Here is a 27948-nt window from a genome sequence, read left to right on the forward strand (position 1 = left end):
CCTTTGTTATCATTCACGCATCATCTATATTAAACGTCAACTCTTGGTCGACGGAGGAATCTAAGAGTTTGTCCTCACCCACAATAGAATATGGTTTCTCAATTAACTTTGCTCTCCTTTCAAACCATATTAGAATACTCTATGAAATATTGTATGACCAGCTAAATTGCTTTGGAAGGAATTGGAATAGTCTGATCATGTAATTTTTCATTTCTACAATGCTGCATTCTAGTGCAAGGAATTATTGTGTAAAGGGTGAAGAGCTTGCAATCTAATCCCATTGTCTATTTTATTTTTCCTGGATCGAGAAAGTGATTCACAATCTCATTCCAGAGACTTGAAATTTCAACCATACAAGATAATTCCCAATGGGCTCTGTCTCAACCAAATTTGGGCCAGATGACATGTTGTGAACAAATTGTATTGAATTTTCCTATGAGGCACCATGCAACGGGCAAGAAGGGGCTGCAATATGGAAAAATTGAAACAAGTTAGCTCGACATGGTATATGTTAGTTGCTATCCTCTACATCATTTCGTACCGGTCATGAACTCTAGCTTTCCAGATGTTGTTCCAAATCCCGGAGTTGTTCTTGTGAGTGATATTAAGCATCTTTCATCTCAAAAGCTAGCTCAAACATTAAGGTTTTCCCTTACGGTTTTAAACCGACCACCAGCCCCTTCCACAATCGATGTGGGACAATCCTAATAATCTCTCCCTCACACATGAGGCCTTGGGTTGGAGCTGCAACAACCCGTATCTTTCCCGTGTGATTGTTGTGTCCAGACTTGTTAGTAACTCAAGCTCTAATTCTAGTGTTGGATGGTTTTAGGCCTCTCTCATTCCGAAAGCTAACTCAAATGTTGAAGCTTTTTCTCACACTTATAAAATCGACCACCAATCCATTCCACAACTAATATAAAACGATCTAACGATCTCTCCCTTGCACATCGGGTCATGGGTCGAACAAACAACAATCCATATCTTTCTTGTGTAGCTTTTGGGTCCGGACTTGTTGGTAACTTATGCTCTAATACTAGTGTTGGCCTGTTGAGTGGTCTTGGGCCTCTCTAATCTCAAAAACTAGTTCAAAGGATGATACTTTCCCTCAAACTTATTAACCGACCACTAGCCTTTTTCACAACCGATGTAGGACAATCCAAATAATCTCCCCCTCACATATCGGGCCCCGAGTCAAAGCCGTGACAACTTGTATCTCTCTTAGACTTATTGGTAATCTAGGATGTGGTACCGGTATTGAGTGGTCTTGGATCTCTCTCATTCCAAAAGTTAGCTTAAATAATGAGGCTTTTCCTCATACTTATAAATCGACCACCAGCCAATAACCGATGTGAGTCAACTCCAACAATATCCCCCTCACAAGTCTAGCCCTATGCTGGAGCCGCAACAAGTCGTATTCTCTCTGTGTGATTATTAGGACCAAACTTGTTGGTAACAATGTTAGGTAATCTTGAGCCTCTCTCATCTCCAAGTTAGATCAAATGTTGAGGCTTTTCCTCATACTTATAAATCGATCACCAGCCCATTTCACAACCGTGTGGGACAACCCCAATAATCTCACCCTTACACATCAGGCCATGGATCAAAGCAACAACAACCCATATCTCTCTCATGTGACTTTTGGGCCTAGAATTATTGTTTGTTAGTAACCTTGACTCCGATATCAATGTTGGGTGGTCTTCGGCCTCTCTTATCCCAAAAACGAGCTTAAAGGATAAGAATTTTCCTCACATTTATAAACCAACCACTAGCTCCTTCCACAACCGATGTGGGACAACACCAATAGTTCTCATTTTCAGTTCGCCACTTGATGAGTTTGTAAGCGGATTTAACAGAATTGTTCCATCGGTACTTGGATGCCAAATCAATTTGTCCACTCAAATGGAGTTCGGCACTTTAATCAAGAATGACTTTGATTGAGGTTTGGACTAGATACATGACAAGTTTTTACCCTGGGGTTAAAGAAATTTTCTATTCTTCTTTGCTTCGAAACAGGATATGGATTAACAAAGGAAAGCGGATGAGTTGAGACATTAGACATTTGTCTGTTTAGTTGCCATGAATGAGATAGACCCGAATGGCAATCGTGCAAGTAATTTCATATTTGGGTCGACTACGATTTCTCATCACAGAACGTCATTCTAGCTTGTTTTCAATTTCTCACATGGAGGAAGTTCACTGACGTTATCTTTCCCTAACAGTAAAATTATGGACCGTGGCTCAATAACAGTTCGCGTTTTGTGTAGCCTACGCTTCGGAGGTTGTGCATGTAGGAGATGGGGGCGGATGCCGGGAATATGATGGGGATGGCGAGGAACCGGCGTGGCACGGTAACATTTGCCAATCCATTAACGTTAGGTTAACATGTTCTTCTTAAGAACACATGCTGCTGAGGGCATGTCTTGCGGGATCAAGCAAAAACAATGCCGTTCTGCTCGGCATCCTTACCGCAAATGCCGACGTCGTTTGCCGAGGTGATCGGCAACTTGGCAAGCGGGCTTTAGGACGGAGAGGTTAACGGTATTTACTTTTTCTCTCGTGTAAGAGTACTTTTCTTCTTGTTGGTTTCATTTTTTTTTTTTTGGGTATTGGGCCTACCAGGCGACTCATCTTCCTTTCAAAGGGCTTTGTGGGCCTCTTCCATCCCTTTCTCCTGCAAGCCACAATGGTCTTTGTGGGCTCTCAAAGCCTGCGCCAAGTGATTGCGATGCAATGAACCGAATCAATCCGCTCAGAAACTTCATTCCGTACGCGAGCTTGATCAAGCCTTTCCCCATTTTGGTCACACGATGTATACGCCACTCGGATAGCTCGGCGATATCGGTAGTCTCTGAACTTTTGCTCGCCGGCCGGTCGGAGTCGTCTTCTTGAACCTTGGTTTTTTGCTTAACTAGGCCCACTGAACAATTACGTTTCCTTCCGTGCCTAAGGTGATCCTTCCGTTGCCATCATAGAAGGAAACTGAAGACGTGGACTGAAAATTTAGTGAAGTTGGCGATAGAGGAATAGGAAAAAAATTAAAAAAAAAGCACAAGAAAATGTGAAAGAGGACAGAATCCTTGTTTGAGTAACTCGAAGTTATTGCAAATAATGGGATTTTCCCAATGACATTCGAGAGAACTATTGTTTTATTTGGAGGGCTTCGATGAATCGTTCGTCAAGTCCCCACGGCCGAGATTGATCCACGTGATGCTTTTGTATCCGCGCCGGTCAAAAGTGTAATCACGCCCTCGAACTAATGCTCGTATCGTAGGTTCGTATGGGCTATTATGGCATTGCTATAAGCTGGGAATGTCAACTGTCTCAATTCATCAGCGGTTGATGTCATTGGAACACTAATGTACACGCTTCATCCAGCTTTTGTATGCAATCCTATTCTAAAAATCAACGGATAGGTTGACGCCAAAAAAAAACATAGCTAATTTTTATTTTATTATAACCGATGAAGTGATAGACTTAGCCGATAGTAGGAGAGTATGATGAATCAATATCGACGAGCAACCGATGAGAGCAAATATCTATTATCCGGGGATGAAGCCACCGATGTTCTCTGACAAGTTGAGGTATCTTCGTACTCAAGTGTTGCTAAATAATAGGAGATCGAGAAGTTATTTTTTATTTGAATAATCGTCAATTGTTGGCTTTAAATACCCATATTCATACTCTTTGCAATGGCTCTCTCCGATTAATAAAAAAAAAAACGTTCTCGCAAATTTATCTTTATCTTAATTTTTCTCAATTTAAATATCTTTCAATTCCATACTAGTCGCAGTTTCGGATTTTCATTCTCGATTGAACTCCAACTCTATCATCTCACTTTATCGTTAATTAAATTCCGACAAAGTTTTTTGTACTTCGTTGTTGATTAAATCCCGGCAAATCATACTATTCCTTATTATTCATTGAGTTTACTATCCCAAATTGCCACAAAAATCCGTCTTCTCTTAATAAAAATTGAATAACAATTTTTTATGGAAAATATTTTGTAAACGATAAAATTTCTCGAGAAATCGATAGTATCCGGCGCAAGAAAATGTTTTCGACATGTCATGATATAAGTTCTGAAGTCTTTAGCGTTAATGCATTTGATTTTTAAAATTTTCATTCGATTCAAATTCTAAGCTTTGTAATTTCTATACACTTGAGCAATTCCATTAATTTTGTCAATTTTAGTGAATGGAAGGCTCGACCTTACCCTTCTTTACCATTTTTCCAATGCCGCGTGGCCTTATTTAATAGTTATTTTAATCATTTGATAAGACACAACATCACTTGGAAATGTCACATCACAAAATTAAAAGAAACTGAAAATAAGTAATAACCAACAATGAAAGATGAACACCAAGCCTGAAAACTACAAAAACCCAAAAAAAATGATAAGACATCAAAGAGACCAAGGGCATGTTTGGTTCGGTATTTGGTCAAGGAACTTTGAAAAAATGTAAATACTATTGAGTTAAAGGTCTTTTTCAAAATACAAATATCTTTGGGCTAAAAACCTTTTTCAAAATGCAAGTAATGTTTGGTAAAGTGTATTTTAAAAACACATTGAAAAATAACTTTGACTTAAATGTTGTTTGGTAAAAAATGAATTTTGCAAAATATTTTTACTTTTTAAAAAAAAAAGTGGTGGTCGGCGGCGGCGATCGGTGGTGGCGGTGGCGACGGCGGTCGGCCGCGGCGATCGGTGGTGGTGGTGGCGGCGGCGGCGATGGCAGCGGGCAACGGCGATCGGTGGTGGCGGCGAGCGGTGATTGACGGTCGGCGAGCGGTGATCGACGGTCGGCGAGCGGCGACAATTGGTGGTGGGAGGCAATGGTGGTTGTCGGGCGATGGCAAGTGAGCGGCGTCGGTCGAGGGCTGTTGGCGGCGGTTGGCGGAGAAGGGCGGCGATAGATGGTGGCGACGGATGGCGGGAGGCGGTCAATGGGGGGTGGCGATGGGTGGCGGCCGCGGCAACCGGTGGCAGCAAGTTAAGGTGACAAATTTAAAAGAAAAAAAATTAGTTGCATTTTGCAAAAGTCCTTAGGTACTTTGGGTTAAAATACTTCGAAGAACATTTGAGATGTAATTGCATCTCCCCAAAGTGAGCCAAAAAATGAACCAAACACCATTTGCATTTGGTCAAGAGACTTTAGAGTCCTAATGTTCATTCCTAATGATGAACCAAATAGGGCCTAAAGATCCGAGATGGAGTTTATAACGGGGAGGTAGGCATTTGTAAGGGGAGACGCCATTGCCCCTTTGTCGACAGCAAGGGTCGACGACCCATGTTGAAGTCCTAGTGAGGGTAGTGGGCCCTTGCATGCTAGGTAGTTGCAGCAACTCTTGTCACCATCAGGCCCCATCGATGGTTGTTCCGGCAAATCGTGCTTCGCCATTGCGTGACGGCCCTTGCCGCCATCCATCTCTCTAGGCGAGTTGCCCTCATCGACACCAAGTCACTCCTTATTACTAGAGGTGAGCGATCTCGGATTCTTTACGGGTTCCACCTGACACCCGAAACCTATCGGTCGAAATAGGTTTCTCGATTTTTGGAACCCGAAACCGACCCATCATATCCTGAAATTCGAAAACTACCCTGTCACATGTTCCAGATTCAATTCGAAGGTACCCGGAAACTTACCAATTTTTTTTTTATCTTTAGTTAAACAAAATGAGAATGTACGCAATAATAACTAAGGATTCGTAAAAGCGGGTTGTGAAATCATGAGATCTTTTTTTTTGGTCCAAGAAATCATGAGATCTTAACAACTGCCAAATTACTTAGAAATGTATCATCCCTAATAAATAGTGATCTCAACAAAATACAACAATGCACGATCAAACAAATCCTGTACGATATAAGCATTATGCAAATACAAATTTACTAGTTTATAGTGTCTAGTGTTCGAGCGTAAAAAATGGTGAACAAAGACAAAAATTGCAATCTAATTGTAGTCGACAATCCACGAAGACGAACACGTAACATAAAACAAACAATAAAAAGTTCAAAACATGTGACATAAAATCAAAGCCATAGACCTTCAGACCTCAATCATCTATGAAAAATTGCTCTAACAATTGCTTCTTTTAGGGTCTCTTTTTGGTTGCTCCCAATTCCTGAAAAAAAGGAACTAAGAACCGGACTCTGTCTCCTTAGAACCTGGAATTGAACCGGGAACCTCCGGTCCGATTCTACCCAGAAATTGTGTTCACCACTACTTAATGGGCGTAGCCTTTTTAACTTTTCTAAAAATATTTTAGACTGTTTTTTAACCTTTATTTTATTTCGATCTATTCTTTTTAGCTTTAGTCTTTTTTACGTGGCGCCCATTTGACACCGCGTCAATGCCATCAATGCAGAAAATACATGCAAAGTAAAATAAATAAGAAGAACATGAAGCATTTTGCGTCCAAGAGAAGCTCATGGATTTTATGGAAAGACTAAAGTGGTGACGACCACTATATAGGAAAACTTACTACAACCTCCAGTACAGTGCTCATCAGACTAAAGATAAAAGGGCAAAATTGTAAATAAAAAAAAATTTAAATCTGTTTCACTTTTGCCAATTCGGTCTTAAACTTTTTACTTTTGCCAACTCAATTCTAAATCATTTCACTTGTTGCCAATTGAGCCCCATTGGCCGGAAATACCGATGTGAACGCCCGGCCGTCTTATATGACACGGTCGGAGCCAGCGTGGATAATATTTTAATATATTTTTTCAATTTTTTTATTATTTTTTTTCTTTTCTTCCTTTATTTTTTCTGCACTGTTCTCGCGGCCGGGAGAACATTGAAAAAAAAATCAAAGGAAAAAAGAGAAAAAATAAAAAAAAATTCACAAAAATATTATTAGAAATTATCAACATCAACGCCCATTGTACCACGTAGAACAATCGACAGTCACGTTAGCGATTTTCGGTCAATAGGACTCAATTGACAATAAGTGAAAAAGTTTAGGACTGAATCAATAAAGTTAGAATATTTGTGACTGAATTGGCAAAAGTGTAATAATTTTAAGACTTTTTGAATAATTTTTTCAAGAAAAAAAAAAGTGGTGTGCAGATATCACCCGTCTAGTTTCCGGATGAGGAGTTGCGGTCCAAAGCGGAGAAAGAGTGCACATTTTGAACATTGGTTTTATGAAGCTCCCAACTTGCTTTCAACGGGGTCCAATCTCATCAATTCCCGTCAATTCCAACTAATTTAGAAGAGGAGTCTCAGACAAGAGATTGAAGATCATAACGAAATTTGCGAGGCCGGAATTCATTTAAGAAACCATAAGTGGACCCCTCGAAATTTGCCTTCGTGGGTTGAGAATGAAATGCTTGACTGTTGGTCTCCAGCCACGTTGATAAATACGTTCACCTAATCCAATTAATACAACGTGCCACCAATCGAACCTTAATAAAGACGATAGAGAGTGATTGATGGGAGCTAGACGCGCACGCACACGAGAACGGGATAGAGCTGACTCTGATAATGCCATAGAAACCTCTGTCTTAAAGGTGTAAGCTGGCAGGTAAAAAGAGATCGCATAAATATAAAAAGGATATAAGATCCGTTGCGAAGTGATGCGAGATACTATTTCAATGCTCCCCTCACCTAGTCACGGCCGGTTCGGTGGAACCGGCGGTTCCCGGTCAGGAACCGGCGGTTCCGGTTCCACGAAAAGGTGGAACCGGAACCGGCCGTGTAAAATGGCGGTTCCGGGCCGGTTCCCGGGCCGGTTCCGGTTCCGCTTCGGAACCGCCGGTTCATTCCGATTCATTTTTAATAATAATTTTTAAAATAATAAATAATAAAATAAATATAATAAATTATAAATTATAAAATACAATTAAATTGTACATTGTAATAAAATATGGGAAAAAAAAAAAGAAGGAATGGGCTTGAACTTAATGAATTATCATTAAGCGGCCTACATATCTTCTTGGGTATAGAAGAATCAAAGCCTATGTAGTTCTTTTTACCTTTGAGAACCCCAACTTACCTCATCGTCAATCGTCGCTACCCGTTGTGGTATCCGTGGCGGTGGTATCTCCAACATCATCGCTAAAAAATTCGTGTTCACGATCTAACTCTTGGTGTCGATATTTCGCCCTCGTCCAATCGCCGACACAAGCTTGAGCTTCCACAGAGTCCGGGCTTAATCTTGAACGGCGAGAGTCCAAAATTAATCCTCCGAACTAAATGCTTGTTCAACTGCAACCGTTGAAGAAGGGGTTGCTAATATTTGACGAGCGATGAGGGCGAGAACTGGATACTCGATTTGGTGACTCTTCCACCACTTCAGGATTTCGAAATCTGTACTATGTTCTGCATCACGAAACTCAAATCGAGTGGTTAAATATTTTTCTAATTCAGAAATATTATCTGTTGCCCCTTTTTATTTTTTTTGCCTACTCTTAAGCATATTATACCCTCTACTAAGTGAACTACCACCTTCGCTACGTGAGGCAGTAGATTGTAAAGATCGGGAATCACTTAAACCATATCTACTACAAAATTCTCCATATAATGCTACTATAGATTCTTTAACATGTCCTAATATATTTGAAATATCTATTGAATCTTCCAAATGTAAACAATCATGATAATACACATTCAAATAATCTTGTAAACCGTCTAATTTAATACGTGGATCAAAAACAATACCAACTAAATAGACAAGAGGAATTTGCAAATAATAATGCAACCATTTTTCTCGCATTACTAAAATAGTTTGACCTAATTCGGTATCTTTTTCATATTCACTAAAAACACTACTAATATTAACACACTCTATTAAAAATAAATGCGTTGTAGGATAATAAATACCAGATAAAGTCTTAGTAGCATCATTAAAAATTTTCAAAATATCTAAAATTTTCTTGCAAACGTCCCAATGTTGAGGAAGTAAAGTAATTTCGGAAATATTTTGTGAAATAAACATACATAATAAATCTTTATATTCAAAAGTTTGCCGAAGCAACTCGTACGTAGAATTCCAACGAGTCGGAATATCTTTTGGAAATCTTCTTGGTCTTCTCCCATTTTGTTTACAAAATTTTCCCTATGATTTCATACATTGGGGACGACTCCATAAAAATTTAATTGCACTTTTTATTGGGGCGAGAGAAGTGTCAAGAGTTCGTAAACCATTTTGTACACATAAATTTAAAACATGACAAGCACATCTAATGTGAAAAAATTGTCCGCCAAAAGTGGGTTTGCAAATATTTTCTAATTCGGGAATAGAAGCGGTATTTGCGGCGGCATTATCAAAACCAATTGAAAATACTTTATTTATTAAATTATATTCTTCTAAAACTTGCCTAATTATCCTATAAATATTATGAGCCGAATGGCTTTCATCAAAAACTCGGAATGCAATAAGTCTTTTTTGAATCATCCAATTGTCATCTATCCAATGACACGTGACACCCATATAAGAATGAATTTGCCAAGGATCACTCCAAATATCGCTACCTATATGCACACGTCCATTGAATTCCGCAAAAAATTTTCCTAAAGATTTTTTTCCTTTTTTTATAAAGATGAAAAACTTCGCGTTTAAGAGTATTTTTTAGAATAGTTGGCGCTTGCGGAACCAACACAGTATTTATCAAATATTTCATATTAAAATTTTCACCAGTATTAAACGGAGCATGATCAAGGGCAACATATTCACCTAATGTTTGTTTATAAAGTGCTTCGGTGAAACGAAATAAAGGATGAGGCTTAGAAGTGGCGTACCCGGAAATTTGTTGTTGCGTATTGTCGATCCCCGCTTGCGTTGGATGTTTTTTCGTCAAATGCCGACGGAATGTTCCGTAGCCGTCTCCTTTCGTGAATTTATATGTTTGCGAACAATATTTACATTTTACATTATACTCACCTTCGACTTCATCACGTACCTTGTCGAAGTGTAGCCACAAGTCCGATGTATTATCTCGGCCCTTCCGTTCCGGCTCATTTGCCGTTGACGTTTCTTCGACACCGGTGGGAGGATGAAGACTTTCTTGTGTTGGGATGTGCTCGACGTTCGGAATCGGGACATAGTTGATATTATCGTCGTCGTCTTCCCAACTTGCATACTCACGAGGATCGTATTCATGAATGGGATACTCGGAATCTCCCATAGCCATCTTGCCCTTGTCGGCATTTTTCGCTTCCACTTGCCATTTTTGAGAGAATTGATCGGAAATCCGATTGAGAGAATTGAGTCGGGATTGAGAGAATTGGGAGAATTTGAGCGATTTGAGAGGATTTCGGAGAGAATTCGAGAGATTGTTCGGAGAATTTGTGACAAAAATGAAAGGGGAAGCATATGCATTTATAAGCAAGAATCATTTTTAATTCTTTTTTTTTTAAATGTAAAGCAACGGCCCAAAGGAGGGGGGGAGGGGGGGCCCGAGCCCCGGGGGCGGAGGGGGGGCCCTAGGGCAGAGAGCCCAACGACTCTCTGCCCCCGGGCCCACTTTTTTTTTTTTTGGGCTGTTCGGAACCGGCCCGGAACCGCCGGTTCCCACGTTTCCGGAACCGTGGGCCCGGTCAAAGGGCCGGTTCCGGGCCCACGGGCCCAAATGGCCCCCTCTACCCTCACCTGCACGCCAGAGTAGTTGACAACGGCACATGGAATTTGACTGACGGGAGTGACTGCAAGACGCAACCAATCTAAAGGCGTGGGTGATAAGTAGAGAAAAATCAGATGAATATAAAAGAGCATATAAAATCCATTCTCAAACGATGCGAGACAATATTTCGATAAGAAAATTGTCTAAAAAGTCCTAAACGTATTGCACTTTTGCCAATTCGGTTCTAAACGTTTTAATTTTCTAAATGGAGTCTTAAACATTTTCATGTGTTGCTAATTGAATCCATCCAGTCAATTTGGCTAGAAATTATTTACATGGACGACGGTTGTCTTATATGGCACGGTTGGGACTAACTTGGACATGTTTTTAGTAATATTTTAAATTTTTTTCTCTTTTTCATTATTTTTGTATTATTTCTTTTCTTTGTATGATCAGCGGGGTCGTTGGGCCCTTGCCGGCCACACGGAGAAAAAAAAAATACAAAGAAAATAAGGGCGACCACGGGCATGAAAAACGGTCGGCGTCCACATTAACGATTTACGGTTGAAATTGACCGGATGGACTCAACCGACAAATCTTGAAAAGATTCATGACTCAATTTGCAAATTTAAAATGGCTAAAACTGAATTGACAAAAATGCAATAAATTTAGGACTTTTCAGACAATTTTTCCTCTTTCAATACCTCAATCTTACATGCAAGTTGGATGAGTTGACCACGACACGTGGAATTCCACCGATAGGGGTGGACACAGACACGCAAAAAGATGCAAGTTGGATCGGTCGATTGTGGCACGTGAAAAATCTCGATAGAAAAGTCCAATTCAAAAATGTAAGTCGATAGATAAAGAGAGATCGCATGAATATAAAAGAGTATATAAAATCTATCATCAAGCGACCCCGGGAGAGGGGTAGGGGAAGAATCAAGTACGACCTTATCAATTTTTTGGATTATCGAAAAAGTTTAGGGTGTGCATTGTAACACTTCTCTACTAGAAATCAACTTCTGACTAGAAGTTGATTTTTCTACTTCTCAAAAGTAGAAGTTGATTTTTCTATTTTTGCTCCAGATTGACTTTTGATCGGAGAAATTCGTTTGGTAATTGTTGAAAATTTCTACTTTTGAAACATTATTAACAAAATCTTCGGCGGTCGGCGGGCTGCGGGTGGTGGCGGCAAGCGGCGGCGGGCGGTCGTCGGTCGGCGGAGGTTGGTGTGGTCGAAAAAGTGATTCTAAAGTAGAGAAGTAAAAATTATTTACTTCTCAAAGTTGGCCAAAAATCTTGGCAGATGTTAAAAATCCTACTATAAGTCAATTTTTTTATTAAACGGATTTCTACTTCGACAAAATTTTTACCAAACGAATTTTCTTACTAGATTAATTTTTGAGAGAGAAATTCAGAACCCGAAGTGTTACCACGAAGCTCCTTAATAGCCCTGGATTGGCGTTTCGTGGCAACGAAAGTCACGTGGAACCGACGTGATCTCGACATACGATTGAAAAGGGCCAATGATGTATTGAACACGCCCATTAAGAAAACATACGATGGGGCTGGTGCACCAAGGCAAGGCTGGTGAAAAAGGCCGAAATCATTATAAGCTGCGATGGGGTGGGGGCCGCAGGAATTATGAGATATGTACAATGTAGTCCCCAAATTATTGGAGGGCGACAAAAGGAGAGAGGGTATTTGAGAAAAGGACAAGGCAAATAATGTCATTCCATGTCCCCAACATTAAACGTGTCCTGTCACGTGCGACAGAGCCCGCGACCCATATTATTAAAGCTTTTCGCACATTCACGAGGATTCTGGGGCCCAGCGTTTTCTTTGGTGACACGTGTGGGTTTTCTTTTCTTTTCTTTTTTTGTTCATTTCGCTATTTAACTCCGTAGCTTATGTTGTTCATAACTAAGTCCATGATTCGATTCCAGTTAAAAATTTCAAGCTGGTATCTTAAGATGTATTTGCTCCAATCCGATTATCACCTCTCCAAAAATCCCAAACTAATACCCCTCGATACATTCACTTGAAGATAATTTCCCTTTCTCAAGAAATCTCGAATTAGCATCCTCAACTCGAATATATCCTCCATTGACATGCGTACTTTATCTATACGCGGAGACTTTTCAAGTCAGATCCGTCTTATAGTCGTTTGCGACGTGTTTTGATGTGTGTGCAATTCAAGGGGATATTGGACGAAAGTTAATTTGGAGAGAACGTACCGTGGGATTACTGATTTGAGATTTTCTTGCAAGGCAAAAATTAATTTGGGACAAATGCGTCATAGAGTATTGATTCGGTGTTCTTAATGGTATTAACACCATTTATAAGTTATAAATCCAAAGTATTGGGAACCATTTGACCAAAAAAAAAAATAGAAAAGAAAGTGCTAGAAATCAAGGTATAGAAGTATTCAATCCACATTTTCTTCTCGTCGGACGTGATCCTACCCCTCCGAATCCAATCCCCCGAAGTCATTTAATTCTTCTACACATTAACGAGTCTCATATCTAATCTCTAATTATGGGCAATAGGTACATCACAATGTCCTCTTCTAGACCAAACCATAATCAGGAACTCGTTCGACGATCCGCGGCAGTCCAAAAGATTCTAGCAGGTACCGAGCCTAATGCAAAGTTAACTCTCCTTCCATAGTTGCTTCCTTGCCCGGCGACAGCAGCGGCGACAACACGGCGGTTGAGAAATATGGCAGCGCGGTGGATGCTGGTCACCTTTGATATGGAAAATCTCACGATGAGCAACTCTTTCTTGGGGTTTTGCTACTCCCGGGAGATCGCCAAACATGTGGCGAAATCTTTCCGAGCGTGTTCAGTGATTCCTCAGAGCGAAAAAGTAACTGGTGAATATCTGGGCAAAACTCCTCAGCTTCCCGTATGGGAACCTAAACGGGAATATCCCAACCTACTGCTACTGTGAACCCGTCACGGATCGTATCGCCGCTGGTTCATTGGAGGAAGCGGGCAGCAGCCGCCAGAAGCGAGGCCGATAACGCGGAGGCCGAGGGGCGTCGCCGCCCAGCTGGTGGGTGCGCGGCGAAACCTGGCGTCCACCCTCCCATGCAGCCGCACACTTGGCTTCCCTCTCTCTCACCACCTTCCTCCCTCTGTGGGCGTGTCAACCGTCTTCAAACTGCCTCACCTTTTTTTTTTCCCTTCCAGTTTTCATATTTCGAATCTCCTCTCCGACCCACGAAAGGAGTAAATGCGTATCGAGCTGCTCATGTTGCCCTCAGGTTGATTAAGGTTATGGCCATCCACCGAAAGCTGCTGAACTGTCAGTCTCAGTTATTTTTAACTACAAGATATCCAAATCAATGAGTATTTTATGCAAAACACACTGTACTGTAACGGTGTACATCATTATCATGAAGCATTTCCTCGCCCCCACATTATCTCGTGATTCCATGCATAGCCAATCGTGTAGTCGAACGTGGCTCGTGAGGATTAGATATATACACCACACGTTAGCGCCCCCGATAATTGGGGTCACATAATGAAGAGCTCAACAGCGACGGGCAGCTGCTCATGGCGCCGCTATAAAGAGAGGAGAACTTGGCCCTCTCCTGCCTCAGTGAAGACCCTCTCCCTCTCCTGCGTCTCCCCAGATCAGCGCCGGAAGTTTCTCGCGCCGTCCTGAGGGAGCCAACGCCAGGGAATGGGCGGGAATGGCGTGTTGGTGTGCGCTCCGCTGGAGTGCGAGACCCTGGAAGGGATGCTGGCCGCCATGGACAAGGCCAAGGCGCAAGGCGCGGACCTCGTCGAGCTCCGCGTGGACGCCATGTCCTTCGGCCTCGTGTCCGAGGTGGAGGAGCTCATCCGGCGGCGGACACTCCCGGCCATAGTCTCTTTCAGGTGGTTCCCAGTCCCACGTTCTTAGCCCCACCCACATTGTCACTCCAAACTGAGACAGCACGCGCTACACAGTGCATTGTCAATTGAAAAGCCTCAAAGTTTCTTGCTTCTGACCTCCTCTCTTTTCTCCCTTCGCTTCTCATTTCACTCTGTTCTCTATTTTTCTGTCATCTATTTAGAGAAACGACGTGCGTGTTATGCTAGCAAAGTCCCACTAGCAAATTGATTATATAATCATTTATATTGGGTCACAAAAAAATAAATAATTTAATTAATAATTGTGGATTTCACATTTTTAAAAAAATTTGTAAATTACAATATACTGTTATTATGACAGTCATCCAAAAAGTGTTATTATTATACTAGCAAAGTTCATTTGAATAATCATCACTTTTTATATTTCGTATGTTGTTCCGTCACGAGGGGGAAATAATAAAATGAAAATTCAGGCACTTGTCTTTGTCTTACATTTATTATTGTTGATTTCCTTAGTCTCCGGAGCTTCAAGAGCCTGGCACTGCTGGTCCCTGCATTGCTGTTCGGACCACATTCATGCGCATCTCTCATTATTTTATACTATAAACGCAACATATACATTAATTTAAAAAAAAAATGTATTTCCCTTTTTAAATGTTCTTGCACAAGGTAGAAAAACTTAACGGCAAAAAATTAGCCTGACATTTCCTGCAAAAATATTGTGATTCGAATGCGCATGTTGTAGAGGTATGATTTCGGTATGATAGTTGTGAGATCCCGATTTCCAGGGCGTCTTCGATGAAACCAAAAGATTGTCTTATCGGAGCGGTAGCGAAACTAAAATCGAATTAACTCGAGACTGATATAAGTTATCAGACTCGAGTGCGGCGGTACGACAGGAATCGTTGGGACTCATCGCGACGGGGTACCGTCCAAAGTGGTCCTCATGCCCTTTCGGGGACAAATCCACACGCCTCGTCCCACGTTCATGTGACCTGGGACCTGTGAGCATGATACCAAAAGAGCGACCGAGGAGGACACGAGACATTATTACTCTTTGTCTGGTTTACACCCTTTGTGGTTTGTTCCACTATTTGTTGAGAAATAATTAGGAATAATACAAGAAAAAAAAAGAATTAATGATCCCGCTAATCATAAGATCGGTATACTTGAAAGACTTAATTTTTGCATAGTCTAGACTAATCAACTCCTGCTCAACTTGACTAGCTGCTTTGTCCAATCTGCAGTCGTTTGCCTGCCCAGAAATGTTCACTAAGCCTCCCTTTTTCGCAGGTTGAATTCCGCTAGAGCTGCCCAGAAGCACAATGACAAGACCACTTGCCTGCGAGTGCTCCGGTTGGCGCTCGAATTGGACGTCGAGTTCGTCGAGATGGAACATGAGGTAACCTCTCCATGGGGAGAACCACAGCTGTGTATGCAATCCTGATGCGTGCATGCCATGTGGATTCAGGAAGGATCACGAGATACCCACGGTTTATGGGAGGATTCATGTCATTTTTTCTAGGAGGCGAAGGCGTTCGATCATGTCGAGTCGAATTGTTTGTTCCTTTTGCTCATATTTCCCCATCAGTGAACCAATTCTTGGTCCCCAAGAAAGGTTATCCTTTTGATATCCCAGACTGAACCGCTTTTCCTTCAGATGTGCTAAAACAATGCTATGCGCAGGTGGTTTCTCACTTCGACATCGACGAACTGATGGACAAGCGGTCGAGCAGCAAGATAATCGTGTCCAGATACTTGAACGGCGAGAAACCATCAAAGGAGAAGCTGGGGAACTTCATCGCGTCGATGCAGTCCTCCGGAGCCGATGTCATTAAGCTCCTTGTCGAGGTGGATTACATCACTGATTTAGCGCCGATTTTCCAGCTGCTCACCAGTTGCCAGGTACTCATAATCATTCACAGCTTGTGGGATCAAAGCTGTTTTAGGAAAACCGAAACGGGAAATCTCACTGCGGATAGATCATTGGAGATATCTGAAAATGTGGCCACTTTAGCTAGTCATGTGAACTATGTACCTCCAGTTAGCGAATTCGCCTGTTAACACTTTACACTGATGTACTTATCGCGTTGAAGGATCCAAAATCAGCTTTAAACAATAGTAGCAGCGCGCATAAGTCATGAAATCGACCCGGATTTGTTGTCAGGTTCCGCTAATTGCCACCACAGTCGGCGACAGAGGGCTCATAAGCCAGTTGCTGGGGCCGAAGTTCGGCGGCTTCTTGGCGTATGGGTCGCTGGAAGGAGCAATTCCCGGTCTGCCGACGCTGACTAGCCTCAAGCAAGTGTACAAGATTGAGCACATGAATGCGGACACCAAGGTCTTCGGCCTCATATCGAACCCAGTCGGGCACAGCAAAGGGCCGCTCCTCCACAACCCGAGCTTCCGACATGTCGGGTTCAACGGTATCTACGTCCCTATGCTTGTTGATGACATCGAGGAGTTCTTCAAGGTCTATACCAGTCAAGATTTCGCAGGCTTCAGGTAGGCTATTTCATTCTTATTGGATAAGAACCCGCAGATCTTAAACTTATCGGAATTTGGTCGCGCCGTTTTCCTTTCACTTCATATATAGTCTTTGCTCATGATAGGCAGTTCTCCTACATCAGAGTACATTTCCAACTTTAGGTTCCTTTGCAAGGCCTTGTTGGATAATTGAAATGCAAAGTCTTGTTGTCTTTCTCTTCTTGTGAAAAAATTTTGCAGTGTGGGAATTCCACATAAGGAAGCAGCAGTTGCTTGCTGTGATGAAGTCCATCCACTAGCTAAGGTCTGGAGACTCGAACCAATGTACAACCCTTTAAGACTTTCTCTTCTTTTCTTGTCAATCTTTGGTTTGCATTTCTGGTATCATTTCCTTAGTTTTTGGCTTAGGCCTGACTGAGGGACTGAAATGAGGCGAAACATAAGGTTGATCCCGGTAAAGATGCATGTGCAATCGACCGATCTTGCAAGCACATTGTTTCGGTCTCTGTCATTATCACGACCTTTGTTCTTTGATTCACATGAAGCTCAATGGCTCTGTTTCCTTGTGCCTAATTTAGTCCATTGGAGCTGTGAACACTATAGTAAGAAGGCCTACTGATGGGAAGCTGATTGGGTACAACACAGATTGTGAGGCTTCAATCACTGCTATAGAGGATGCTCTGAGAGGTAACTAAGCTAGTCTCCACCGGGACGACCATCCGAGTTTTCTCGTCCTAGTTTCTAAAAATGCTTTCCTTGCGTAATAGGATCGATTAGGGATGAGTCTTGATCCAAATTGACTAATGATGAACAGAAAGGCATGCTGCTAATGAGGAAGCCAGAGCAATGGACAGCTCTCCAATTGCAGGGAAAGCATTTGTATTGGTGGGAGCTGGAGGAGCCGGAAGAGCTTTGGCCTTCGGCGCCAAGAGTCGCGGGGCCCGAGTCTTCGTCTTCAACCGCAATTTCAGTGAGTGATCCGAGTATATATATTGGTCTTGCCTAAGCCCACTCTAGCAAACAAAACCAATCCTTTTTTAAGAAACTGACTTCACTGTTGGCCCGGCTTGCAAATGTTGAAAAGAGAGAGCAAAAGCCCTAGCCAACGCGGTTTCGGGAGAAGCCGTCAGGTACGAACACTTGGACACATTCTGCCCCGAGCAAGGGATGATCCTTGCGAATGCGTCCGTGGTCGGGATGGAGCCGCACACCGATAAGAGCCCTGTTTCCAAGGTTTTGTCTCCTCCTCTCTGTTTTCCCCTCTTTTGAATGAACAGATGTTTGCATTGAGAATCATGTTGTTCAAGATAGAATTTGTCATTGATCTGATCAATATTTCCTGTAATGGCCAATGAAATGTTCTTAGGAGGTGTTGGGAGCATATGAGCTGGTGTTTGATGCAGTATACACACCAAGGAACACAAAGCTGTTGCAAGAGGCAGCCCAAGCAGGGGCCGTTGTGGTCAGTGGTATGGAGATGTTCATCAGACAGGCCCTTAATCAATTCAGACTCTTCACCAGTGGCTTAGGTATCCTCTTCCCCAATGAACACACATACATAGCTTTCTGTTCTGTACCGGATATCCTGACTTTTTCGAGACTCTCGGCTAATCTTGACGGGCTCACTATCCATCTCGCGAAAACTCTCCGTTTTTCTAGTTATTTACACCACTAGGTTTATGTTTTCTTTTTGATCAGACCCGTCTTTCGATACCGCATTCGCAGAAGAGCCACGTACGTCGGGAAAATTGATTTCCCCGGGCGCCGGCGACAACTATTAGTTTATATGTGCAACGGTAAAATGAGGGTTTAGCCGTTGCGAAAACTGGTTTCCTACATCGACAGCTTTTACGAAATGAAAGATCCTTCCGGATGTTTAGCACGCTTCGGTTCGCGGGCTACCTTAGCCCACGGAGTAACCAAAGCATACGGTCCTTTGTTGCCGAGAATGGCAAAGATTTAACACCAGCTAATAACTGTGATCTTCCTATCTTTGTTTGCATTTTGCAGCTCCGGAGGAGTTCATGCGCAAGCTTGTGTTGGAACAATTCTAGCGGCGCTGCCAAAGTGAAGTGACTAGAATCATATTGAGTTCTTAATTGATGAGAAGTCTGTCACCCTTCCATATAACACCATGTAAAAATCCGAGGACATCATCTTATGGTATGAGTACCGCGGTATTCCTTTTTTCGGTGCAATGACGGTATCGTCCCCGACCGTAAATTCTCCCTCATGCAACTACATAATTTTTATGGTATATGTTATGACAGGATCTAGTTTAACATATAAAGCTAGACGTACCGTGTCATGCCATATTCGTTTGTTCTCTTTGTAATTCGTGTTTCGGCTCGTGTCCTGCTCGTGCCATGCCCGTTATTGTCGGGCCTAGGAATGTGTATTACTATAATGACCTCTCTTTACTACAAGAAAAGGTTTTTAGCGCTTTCTTTATAAATTGCTAAATTGGATATTCGTTTTACTTTTCCTTTTCCTACTAAGTCCATGACTTAAATTGTCAATTAAGAGTTACTTGACATAGTCATGGCCACAGGCCGAGGACCGCCGGTTCTAGTTCATGAACCAGTGATTCCGATTCCAATTTAGGGGGAGCAGAAATCAAGCCCTTAAATGGTGGTTTCGGTTCCGGTTTTGAATCGACGGTTACGGGCCGGTTTCGGACCTTGTTCGGGTTCAAAATCAAAAATGGAACCTCCGGTTTCGGTTTCGGTTACGATTTTTGAGTTTAAAAATTAAATTGTAATGAATTTGTAACAAAATTGTAATCAAATTATCAAATAATGAATTATGAAATAAAAAAAATAATGAATTATCAAATACAATTTGTAATGAGAATACAAATCGTTGGAAAAAAATTATTAAATACAAATTGTAATTTACAAGTTGCAATTGGGGAAAAATTATTAAATACAAATTGTAATCAAATTTAGGAGGAAAACAAGAGAGGGGGAGGGAGCTTGAATTTAATGAATTATCATTAAACGCCTATAAATCTTTTTGGATATAGAAAAATAAAAACCCATGTAGCTCGCTTACCTTTGATAACTCCATACTTACCTCATCCTCGATCGTCGCTACTGTTTTGGTACCGGTCTTTGGTGGTATATCCGTCGTCAAAAAGTTCGGCTCCATTATTGTGATCTATCTCTTGTTGTCTATATTAAACTTTTGTCCAATCATCAACACAAGATTGAGCCTCCACCGAATCGGGAGCTAATCTTGAACGTAGTTCGTCCAAAATATTGCATCTAGCGCTAAATGCTTGTTCTACCGCGACTATCGAATAAGGGGTTGCTAAAATTTATTTTGCAATTAGAGCAAGAATTGAGTATTGGGTGGAATGCCTCTTCCACCAATCCAATATTGTGAAATCTATGCTGTCTTGGGATGCATCAAACTCAAAAGAAACGGTTAGATAGCTCTTTATTTTAGAATTACTTCCTATTGCTCCCTTTTACTTTTTTTGCCTATGCAAGACAAGTTGGTACCCTCTACTAATTTTACCTATGTTCCCACTTTGTATGTCACTAGATTGAGAAGCTTCACTATCACCTAGATTATATGTACTACAAAATTCATTTTATAATTCTATTATTCCGAAATAGGGAATTATTAAATGAGATAATAAATAAAGAAAATAAGGAATTATGGAATAAGAAAATTTGGATGAGACGGTGTGAAAATAATGGATTAAGAAAAATTGAAAGAGAGAATGAGAATAATTGAAATATTGAATAAGAAATGAAAAAAATGGTGTGATTGTTTAATTGAAGAAAAGAAAATAATAAATTGGATGTTGTGAATAATTGAGAGTTAGAGATAATATAGAGAATTGAGATGAAGAGAGAATTTGTGTGAAAAAAGAGAGATGAGAAGAGGTATTTATAAGTTAGAAATCAATAAAGTAAAAAAAAAAAAAAATGGAAAATTAAGCGGGGAGTGGTAACCAAGGGTCACAAAAAAGAAAGAGCCGTTTCTAAAAAAAAAAAAATTTATCCCCATTTTTTCAAAGTTCGGAACCAGCACAGAACCGCTGGTTCAAGGTTCGGTTCAAGGTTTGAAGAAACATTAACCGTGCTCTTATGCCACGGGCCGGTTCGGGGTTGGAAGCGCAGACCCGATCTACGGGCCGGTTCCGAGTTTGACTTAGGCCGGGTACAGGTCGGTTCCGGTCTCAATCCAGTCCATGGCCATGACTAACTCGACATTAAATAAATTTCCCGGCTTTTATGATACATCTCTACTTTATATATTTTAGATTTATAAATTTATAGATATATAAATGTGATGCATCCAACCATCTCTCAGTCGTATGAAAATAAGCAGAATTTTTTTTCTCAGAGTGCAACATAGGATTTATGTAGAATAGACACAAATCTTGCATTATTGTACGTAAAGGGTTATTCAAATTCAATTTGGTGGAATATACTCGATTCTTTTTAGTTCCAATGCTAATTCCTCATTTAGGGCGCGTACGCTTCGTGAAAAAATTAATGATTTTGAATATATTTTCGATCATTGGCTAATTATTTCAAGCGATATAAACAATTATTTTTTAGAAAATATTTTTCAAATCATTCATTTTCTGCGAAACAAACAGACCCTTAATTTGTATTACCTACATTCAAGCGATTAAATAAGTTTTCAATTTTTTTAATTTGATTGAATTGTTGTTAATCTTAGAAAACAAGTAATGGCTCCCTAGAAATTGCAATTTTTATAAGGGTTAATTTAACAACAAATTCTAAACTGGCATACATGTGACAAATTTAATTTAAACTAATATTTTGATCACAAAAAATCATAAGCTTAGTATACATGCGACAATTTTATCTCAAACTAATTTTTTGCCCACAAAAAATCTCAAACTGGTACTTGTACACCCGCGAAGAATTTGCCCTCTATTAATTTTCGTTAAATTAGATTAATGTCATAAAAAATCACGAACTAGTACACCTTTAACAAATGGAGAGTAAAATTCACGACCCGGTACACACTTCAATTGCCACGTATCATATAACTCATTAATTTGTCAATAAAATTTAAGAGAAAATAACGGATGATAAATTTATTACATGTGCATTAGTTTAGAGTTTTTTACGGTAAAAAGTTAATTTTCAATAAATTCATTATGGATATGTCAGTTTGAAGTTTTCGTGGAATTAATCATTATTATAAAGTGTTTGGCGATCATCTCAAGCGGTTACGGTACGTTGGTTCAGGGCGACATTTGGCAAGCCAACCCCCGTTATTTCCAACGGACTAACATGGAAGTGGACTTTACCCGTCCGTAACAGGCCACTTTCTACGAATCGGCCGAACTTCTTCAACAAAAGGCAGCGCAAGTGTCTTGAGAATGCCGAATTGCATTTTGCGAGCCGGTGCCGTAAATACGGAATCCCATGTATAAATACGGCCGCGATTCAATTGGGGGAGGTCGTGAGTCTGCGCGCTCCCTGACCCCGAGCGCGCAAAATTCGCTGGGAGCGCGAAAATGGTCGGCACTTCGCCTTCTGGTTCGTCTTCGCTTTCAGGTTCTTCTTCTCTCTTTTGCCATATCTCCCGAGTCAAGTTCGGTTCTTTTATGTACGTTTGGATGTCGGATTTGCTGTTCTTTTTTTTTTGGGTCTTTTGGTGTATCCGAGACATTTGCCTACGTTGATAGCCGAGATGGAATTTTGCCCTTTTTGTTATTGGTGTTTTTTCGCTTGCTTTTGAGGCTAGGAGAGACTAAATGGATTGAAAGAAGATTTTTTTGTGCACATGGTGTTCTGGAGTGTTGCCGTTTGGTTAAATGAGGCTGGTCATGGCTCGTTCTGTAAGCCCCAGAATGTGGTAATTTGGTTGAAGGATGATCTGTTTAGGCTTTGGCCTGCGGATTGTGATGGAATTGGTTCACATGTCAGTGGTTTGGCTGACCAATTGGAGATGAATGTAACTTGATTTGGGTGATTCGGGTTTGATTTGCAGGTTCTTCGAGGCAAGACAAGAGTCAGAAATGGCGGGTGTCGCTGTCGGATGTCGCATATCACTTTGGCACCAGTGGGCTCTCTGTTGCGGTTGCCACTGCGGTGACCCACCCCTTAGGTTTGTGCTCAATTTGGTTCATTTTTATTGTTTGTTGAGCTTGATTGATAGGGTAGTGGCATCTTGCATCTCTGTGTTGTTGATTTGTATATAGATTGGATCAACTGGATCTTTTTCATTTGATGGCATTATTGAGTCAGGTAACTCACTTGCAAGACAACTAGTTTTTCCAAGAAATGCCTCTTCTTTGTGCTTCTGCTGTTTACCGATGATTATTGGTGATTCTGGGTGTTACTTTTGTCCCCTCTCTAAGAAATAATGAGGACACTGGTCCTCCGAAAGGTGCATTGCAGACTGAAGGCATAACCTTGCATCCTCAAGGACAGAGATTTGCACAGAAGACAACTTTATGCTCAAAAGATGTCTCCTACCAAAGGCAAAATTTGATGATTTAATAAGACACGGACTCTGAAGTTCCATTTTCATACATGTTGAAGAACGATAGCTGGATAGTTTTCTTGAATTATCAAAAGAAAAAAACATTGCTGAGGAGAATAGCTGAAGGATTTCTTATGCGCAATTTATCAAAGTATTACTTCACCTGCAGATGTGCTCAAAGTGAGGCTACAAATGCAACTTGTTGGCCAGAGAGGTCAGTTGACTGGAATGGTATAGTATCCTCCAGATTGTTGCTTTTTTTGTACTCTCAACATAAAAGTGTTGTTTGTAAATTGGTTCTCTGAAGGTTCTTTCATGTCTTCATGCATAGGGCCAAGTATTCATTCAAGTGGTGAAGAATGAAGGGCCACATTCGTTGTATCTTGGAATGACGCCTGCACTAACACGATCCCTTCTTTATGGGGGCCTCCGCTTGGGCTTATATGAACCCTCTAAGTATGTCTGTGATCAGGCATTTGGGTCCTCCAATATATTTGTTAAAATAGCATCTGGAGCATTTTCAGGGGCTATTGCGACAGCAATGACCAACCCAGTTGAAGTCATAAAGGTAATGCTGTCAGGCTACACTTCCTGAAAGCGTCCTGATTAGACTAATTTGAAGAGTATATCTATCACCAGGTGCGGTTACAAATGAATTCAGGTTTGACAAAACTTGGGCCAGTTGGAGAAATGCGCAAGATCGTGTCCGAAGAGGGAGTAAAAGCTCTCTGGAAAGGGGTTGGCCCTGCTATGACTAGAGCTGCTACTTTGACTGCATCACAGCTGGCAACATATGACGAATCCAAGCAGGTCAAGCTCTGGTCACCATATTGTTTACTTTGCTTTATCCAGAAATAAGTTACCACTTTTCATTTAGCAGTGGGATATTTTGGCTAATTATACAGATTTTGAGGAGATTGACACCTCTTGAGGAAGGATTTAATCTACATCTGAGGTAACATATTGATGTTTCTATTCTCATCTAGCATGTTTCAATGCCCTTTGAATGAAAAGTCCAAAAGTGGTCTACTAGGCCAGTTTATCATTACTTAAAGATAATGAATGAAAAGGACTCAACATGTGACATTTGCGCAGGATTTAGAAAAAATCTGAAGTTTCTTAGTTGTCACAACTGGTCATTCTGGTTCCGTTTGCTTGCTAGTGTGGCACAAAATTGCTGCTATATGATTTGAACTTTGAGTTGTTCACCCATGATATTTGGCCGTGTGATGCGTTGCTTCCAGATAGAATCATCAGAACTTTTAAGTGAAAAACTTTCATGCAATTATGAAAGTGCTAATGTACGCTCAAGTACGCTTTTTAATCAGAGCTGTAGCGAATGGTCTGGTTCTTTTCTAAGAAAATGGCAACTGACTCTGCTTTCTGTATGGTGAAGCTCAAGCATAGTTGCAGGCATGGTGAGTACTCTCATGACAGCGCCAGTGGACATGGTTAAGACCCGTCTGATGTTGCAACGAGAATCTGAGACTGTGGGGAGATACAAAAACGGATTTCATTGTGCATATCAGGTAGCTTATTTGTCCCTTTCCTTGTCCAAAGCCACCGTTACCAAGGCGTAAAGAACACGATATTCCAACGGAGAGGATAGGGGGCAGTTTGCTTGAAGAAAAATTTTCAGAATTTTCGTTCCATTTCCTTTTGAGAATGAAAATGCTGATGAAAATACGTTTGGTCTAATTTATGACACAGTTTCCACTGAAACATATGAAATGCTGTTTCTCTTTTACTACCGAAAGAGTGAGAGGAAATATCAACAGAATTTTGTACTTTTTATTTTTTTCCTTTCCAATCGAAAACACAGCTTATGAAGAGAGAGAAAGCATTTTGAAGTCGCTCTCTCTGGTTGACTCTCTCTCCCTTCTTCGTTCTTTATACACTGAGGAAGAATTTCTCTGAAGAAGTTGTGACACGTTGACGAAGTACTTTATCTGAAGAAGAAGTAATGGTCTCTCTCTCTCTCTGATGCGGAGTTTAACATTAAGAATGGTTCTTTTCTTTGGAATCTGTTCTTTACAGTAATGAAATTTTGTCTAGATTTTATAGTTAGTTACCTTTTGCTATTATTACTTGTACAGAATAAGTTGATTAAATTGACGCCATCTGAACCTGGTAAATTAGCATTTGTCAAGATGGTTAACTTTTTTGACCAAGTGATGCTGATTAATTGAATTACCATTTTTGACATATTTTTGGTTGTGAAATAATTACTTATGATTAATTATCTCACTAATAAAATTTAGATAGTCTGGAAGGGCTATGAGACGCAAATGGATTAGTAGTAAGGACATACCAAACATATTTTCACAGTTTTCATTTTTTTCAAAAATTTTCTCTTTAGAGTATTAAACCCATTTTCAAGAAAATTGAAAATTGAAAACTGTTTTAACATTTTCGTTGTGAACCAACGGCCTAGACATGTAAGTAGGTGGAAGCATGGGGAGTTTTGCATTTGACACAAAATTAGAAGAGGAGAAATGTGAGGCATTTGAGAGTATTTGCCCAGATATTCTTATGTTTAGATGTTTAGCAAATTCTCTTTATTTGTCTCTATCTGCTTACCAGTTAGATTTGCGCTCGTGGTTTTATTGAAATTTTAGATGACTTGTTTACCAGTTATTTGGCTCTATCTACTTGATTAATTGTTTCATTTGAATCTCCTGTGATTTCAGGTCATTCGTACAGAAGGCTTTAGGGCTTTATACAAAGGGTGAGATTTCCTCCAAATCTGTGCATTGTGCACCTCGTTTTTTGATTTACCTGCGACAAGCCTCAGGTGTTACTGGTTCATGTCCATTCTAGAAAGTCGTGGTTTGGTGGTGTGGTGATATGTGGATATAAGATGTCCTTTGGAGCAAATTTTGGAAAAAAACCATCTCTGCTTCACAAATTTAAAAAAGATAATGGGATATGAATCAACCAACCTTTGAATGTTAGTCCCTTTTATTTTGGTGTCTCTCTTACTACGCGTTAACCATCGAGCATTATTTTCCAGGGGATTTGCAATCTTTGCGAGATTAGGTCCTCAAACCACAATTACCTTTGTACTTTGTGAGAAGCTGAGGGAGGTCACTGGACTAAAGGCACTTTAGTCATGCAATAGATGCCACCCCTTGACTTTTTACAAATACGTTGCCACTGCTGATTAGCTGCCATTTTCCCAAGAAACAATAGCGAAAGATGGCTTCTTTTCAAGAATTTTTTCCTCCTCTTATTCTGGAGAGGGGACATAAGTTCATTTTTTTGGGAGTCAGAATCAACTGGTTTCCCAGTCAGAACGGCATTCATCTCAGATTACATAGTTGTTGTTCGGGCTCCCTGTATTTGATCCTGCCCCTTCATTCCTCTCAGTGATTTGTTGTACTCTCTGAGGGAGAGGGCCATCAATCGTGCGTTGTGCCAACATCCGCACGAACACAATAAGCATTGCTGTATAATTTTTCTTTGGCACCTTTGTGACTACTGTACTACTTGTTATCTGAATAATGTATTGTTATCTGAATAATGTAAATGGCGAATCACATTATCGTTGCGACTCCTTCAAACTTTTCCATTTCCTGGTGTTGCTTCTCTCTTACTCATTCCTCCCTGCCGCTTCCTAGTGAAGTAAAATATCTGGGATTGACTGAGACAGCTGATGACCTGTTCTTTGTTTGGCCTTCCTCTCTTTTCATGTCGGTTTTGGCCCAAGTTGAGGAACAAGTTGAGCCTCAATGCCTTGCGTTTCTGTGCTGTCCAATGCGTTGTTGATTGGGAGGTTTTAGGTACAACAAACTCCATGTTTGACTTAAGGTGCTTTATTTATTTAATTTGGTTTTCATTAAACGTCCTCTCTTTCTGGTGCCCTTCTGTATTTTCCTCTTTTGCTGCTGCTTGACGTTCGGATCTGGAAATCCATACTGACTTGGTTGACTTTTGAGGGCTTGTCTTGACTCTCATGAGTTTGGTATGGTTTACACGAATTGAGACGGAGGAGTGTCCGGTTAAAACTGAAATCGCCATCAATATGAATCCCCTCTGGGGGCTAAAATGAAACTCCCCTGAAATTGCAACTTATGAGGACAAAACTGAAGTTGAGGACTCCAGCTGATTTCTAGTGCTTCGTTGGGGAAAAATTATCAAAAGAAGTTTTAAATCTATTGCAATTGTGCCAATTTAGTCTTAATTTTTTTTTTTTTGGCCGGGTGCGTTTTAAATCTTTTGCAATTGTGCCAATTCAGTTCATTTTGCCGGCCGGCATTAATGTGACCAATTTTTAATAGTATTTTAATATTTTTCAAACTTTTTAGTTATTTTATAGGTCTTTTTTTTTTCTTTTCATTTCTTTTCTTTTCTTTTGGTTCCCTAACCAGAAGAAAAAAAATGATAGAAAAATATTATTTAAAAAATAAAAAAAATGACTAAAATTTTAAAAATATCAATATACCAATAAAAATTTATCATGTTCGGTCAAATGGATTGAATTGACATTATTGAAAAAATTTTAAGATTCAATTGACCAAAAAAAAAAAAAAGGTTAAAACCGAATAT

The 27948-nt window shown here is 40.5% G+C and overlaps 2 protein-coding genes across 5 annotated transcripts; both read left to right on the forward strand.

Annotated features, from left to right (window-relative positions):
- Positions 1-14162: 14162 nt before the first annotated feature.
- Positions 14163-19054, forward strand: LOC115756726 (bifunctional 3-dehydroquinate dehydratase/shikimate dehydrogenase, chloroplastic-like). The gene is made up of 10 exons (XM_030696607.2): positions 14163-14454; positions 15724-15832; positions 16117-16335; positions 16598-16935; positions 17158-17221; positions 17496-17604; positions 17732-17887; positions 18002-18150; positions 18284-18446; positions 18928-19054. Exons 1-10 carry the CDS (start codon positions 14258-14260, stop codon positions 18969-18971), a joined length of 1548 nt encoding a protein of 515 aa, XP_030552467.2. The 5' UTR covers positions 14163-14257; the 3' UTR covers positions 18972-19054.
- Positions 19055-22005: 2951 nt separating this feature from the next.
- Positions 22006-26868, forward strand: LOC115756730 (mitochondrial substrate carrier family protein ucpB). 4 transcript variants are annotated; one of them, XR_004017250.2, is made up of 9 exons: positions 22006-22469; positions 22906-23022; positions 23570-23631; positions 23732-23968; positions 24040-24210; positions 24306-24355; positions 24797-25366; positions 26091-26128; positions 26414-26542. XR_004017250.2 is itself a non-coding variant. In XM_030696611.2 (9 exons), the coding sequence occupies exons 1-9, from the start codon at positions 22430-22432 to the stop codon at positions 26508-26510; spliced, it is 945 nt and encodes a 314-aa protein (XP_030552471.1). In that variant the 5' UTR covers positions 22007-22429; the 3' UTR covers positions 26511-26868. The 4 variants fall into 4 exon arrangements, 3 of the variants coding, with proteins under 3 accessions (XP_030552471.1, XP_048139965.1, XP_048139967.1); XM_030696611.2 differs by having other exon boundaries at positions 22007-22469; positions 24797-24929; positions 26414-26868; XM_048284008.1 differs by lacking the exon at positions 22006-22469 and having other exon boundaries at positions 23117-23631; positions 24797-24929; positions 26414-26868.
- Positions 26869-27948: the final 1080 nt, after the last annotated feature.

The sequence above is a fragment of the Rhodamnia argentea genome, chromosome 1, assembly GCF_020921035.1.
Source record: "Rhodamnia argentea isolate NSW1041297 chromosome 1, ASM2092103v1, whole genome shotgun sequence".
In the NCBI taxonomy this organism is placed as follows: domain Eukaryota; kingdom Viridiplantae; phylum Streptophyta; class Magnoliopsida; order Myrtales; family Myrtaceae; genus Rhodamnia; species Rhodamnia argentea.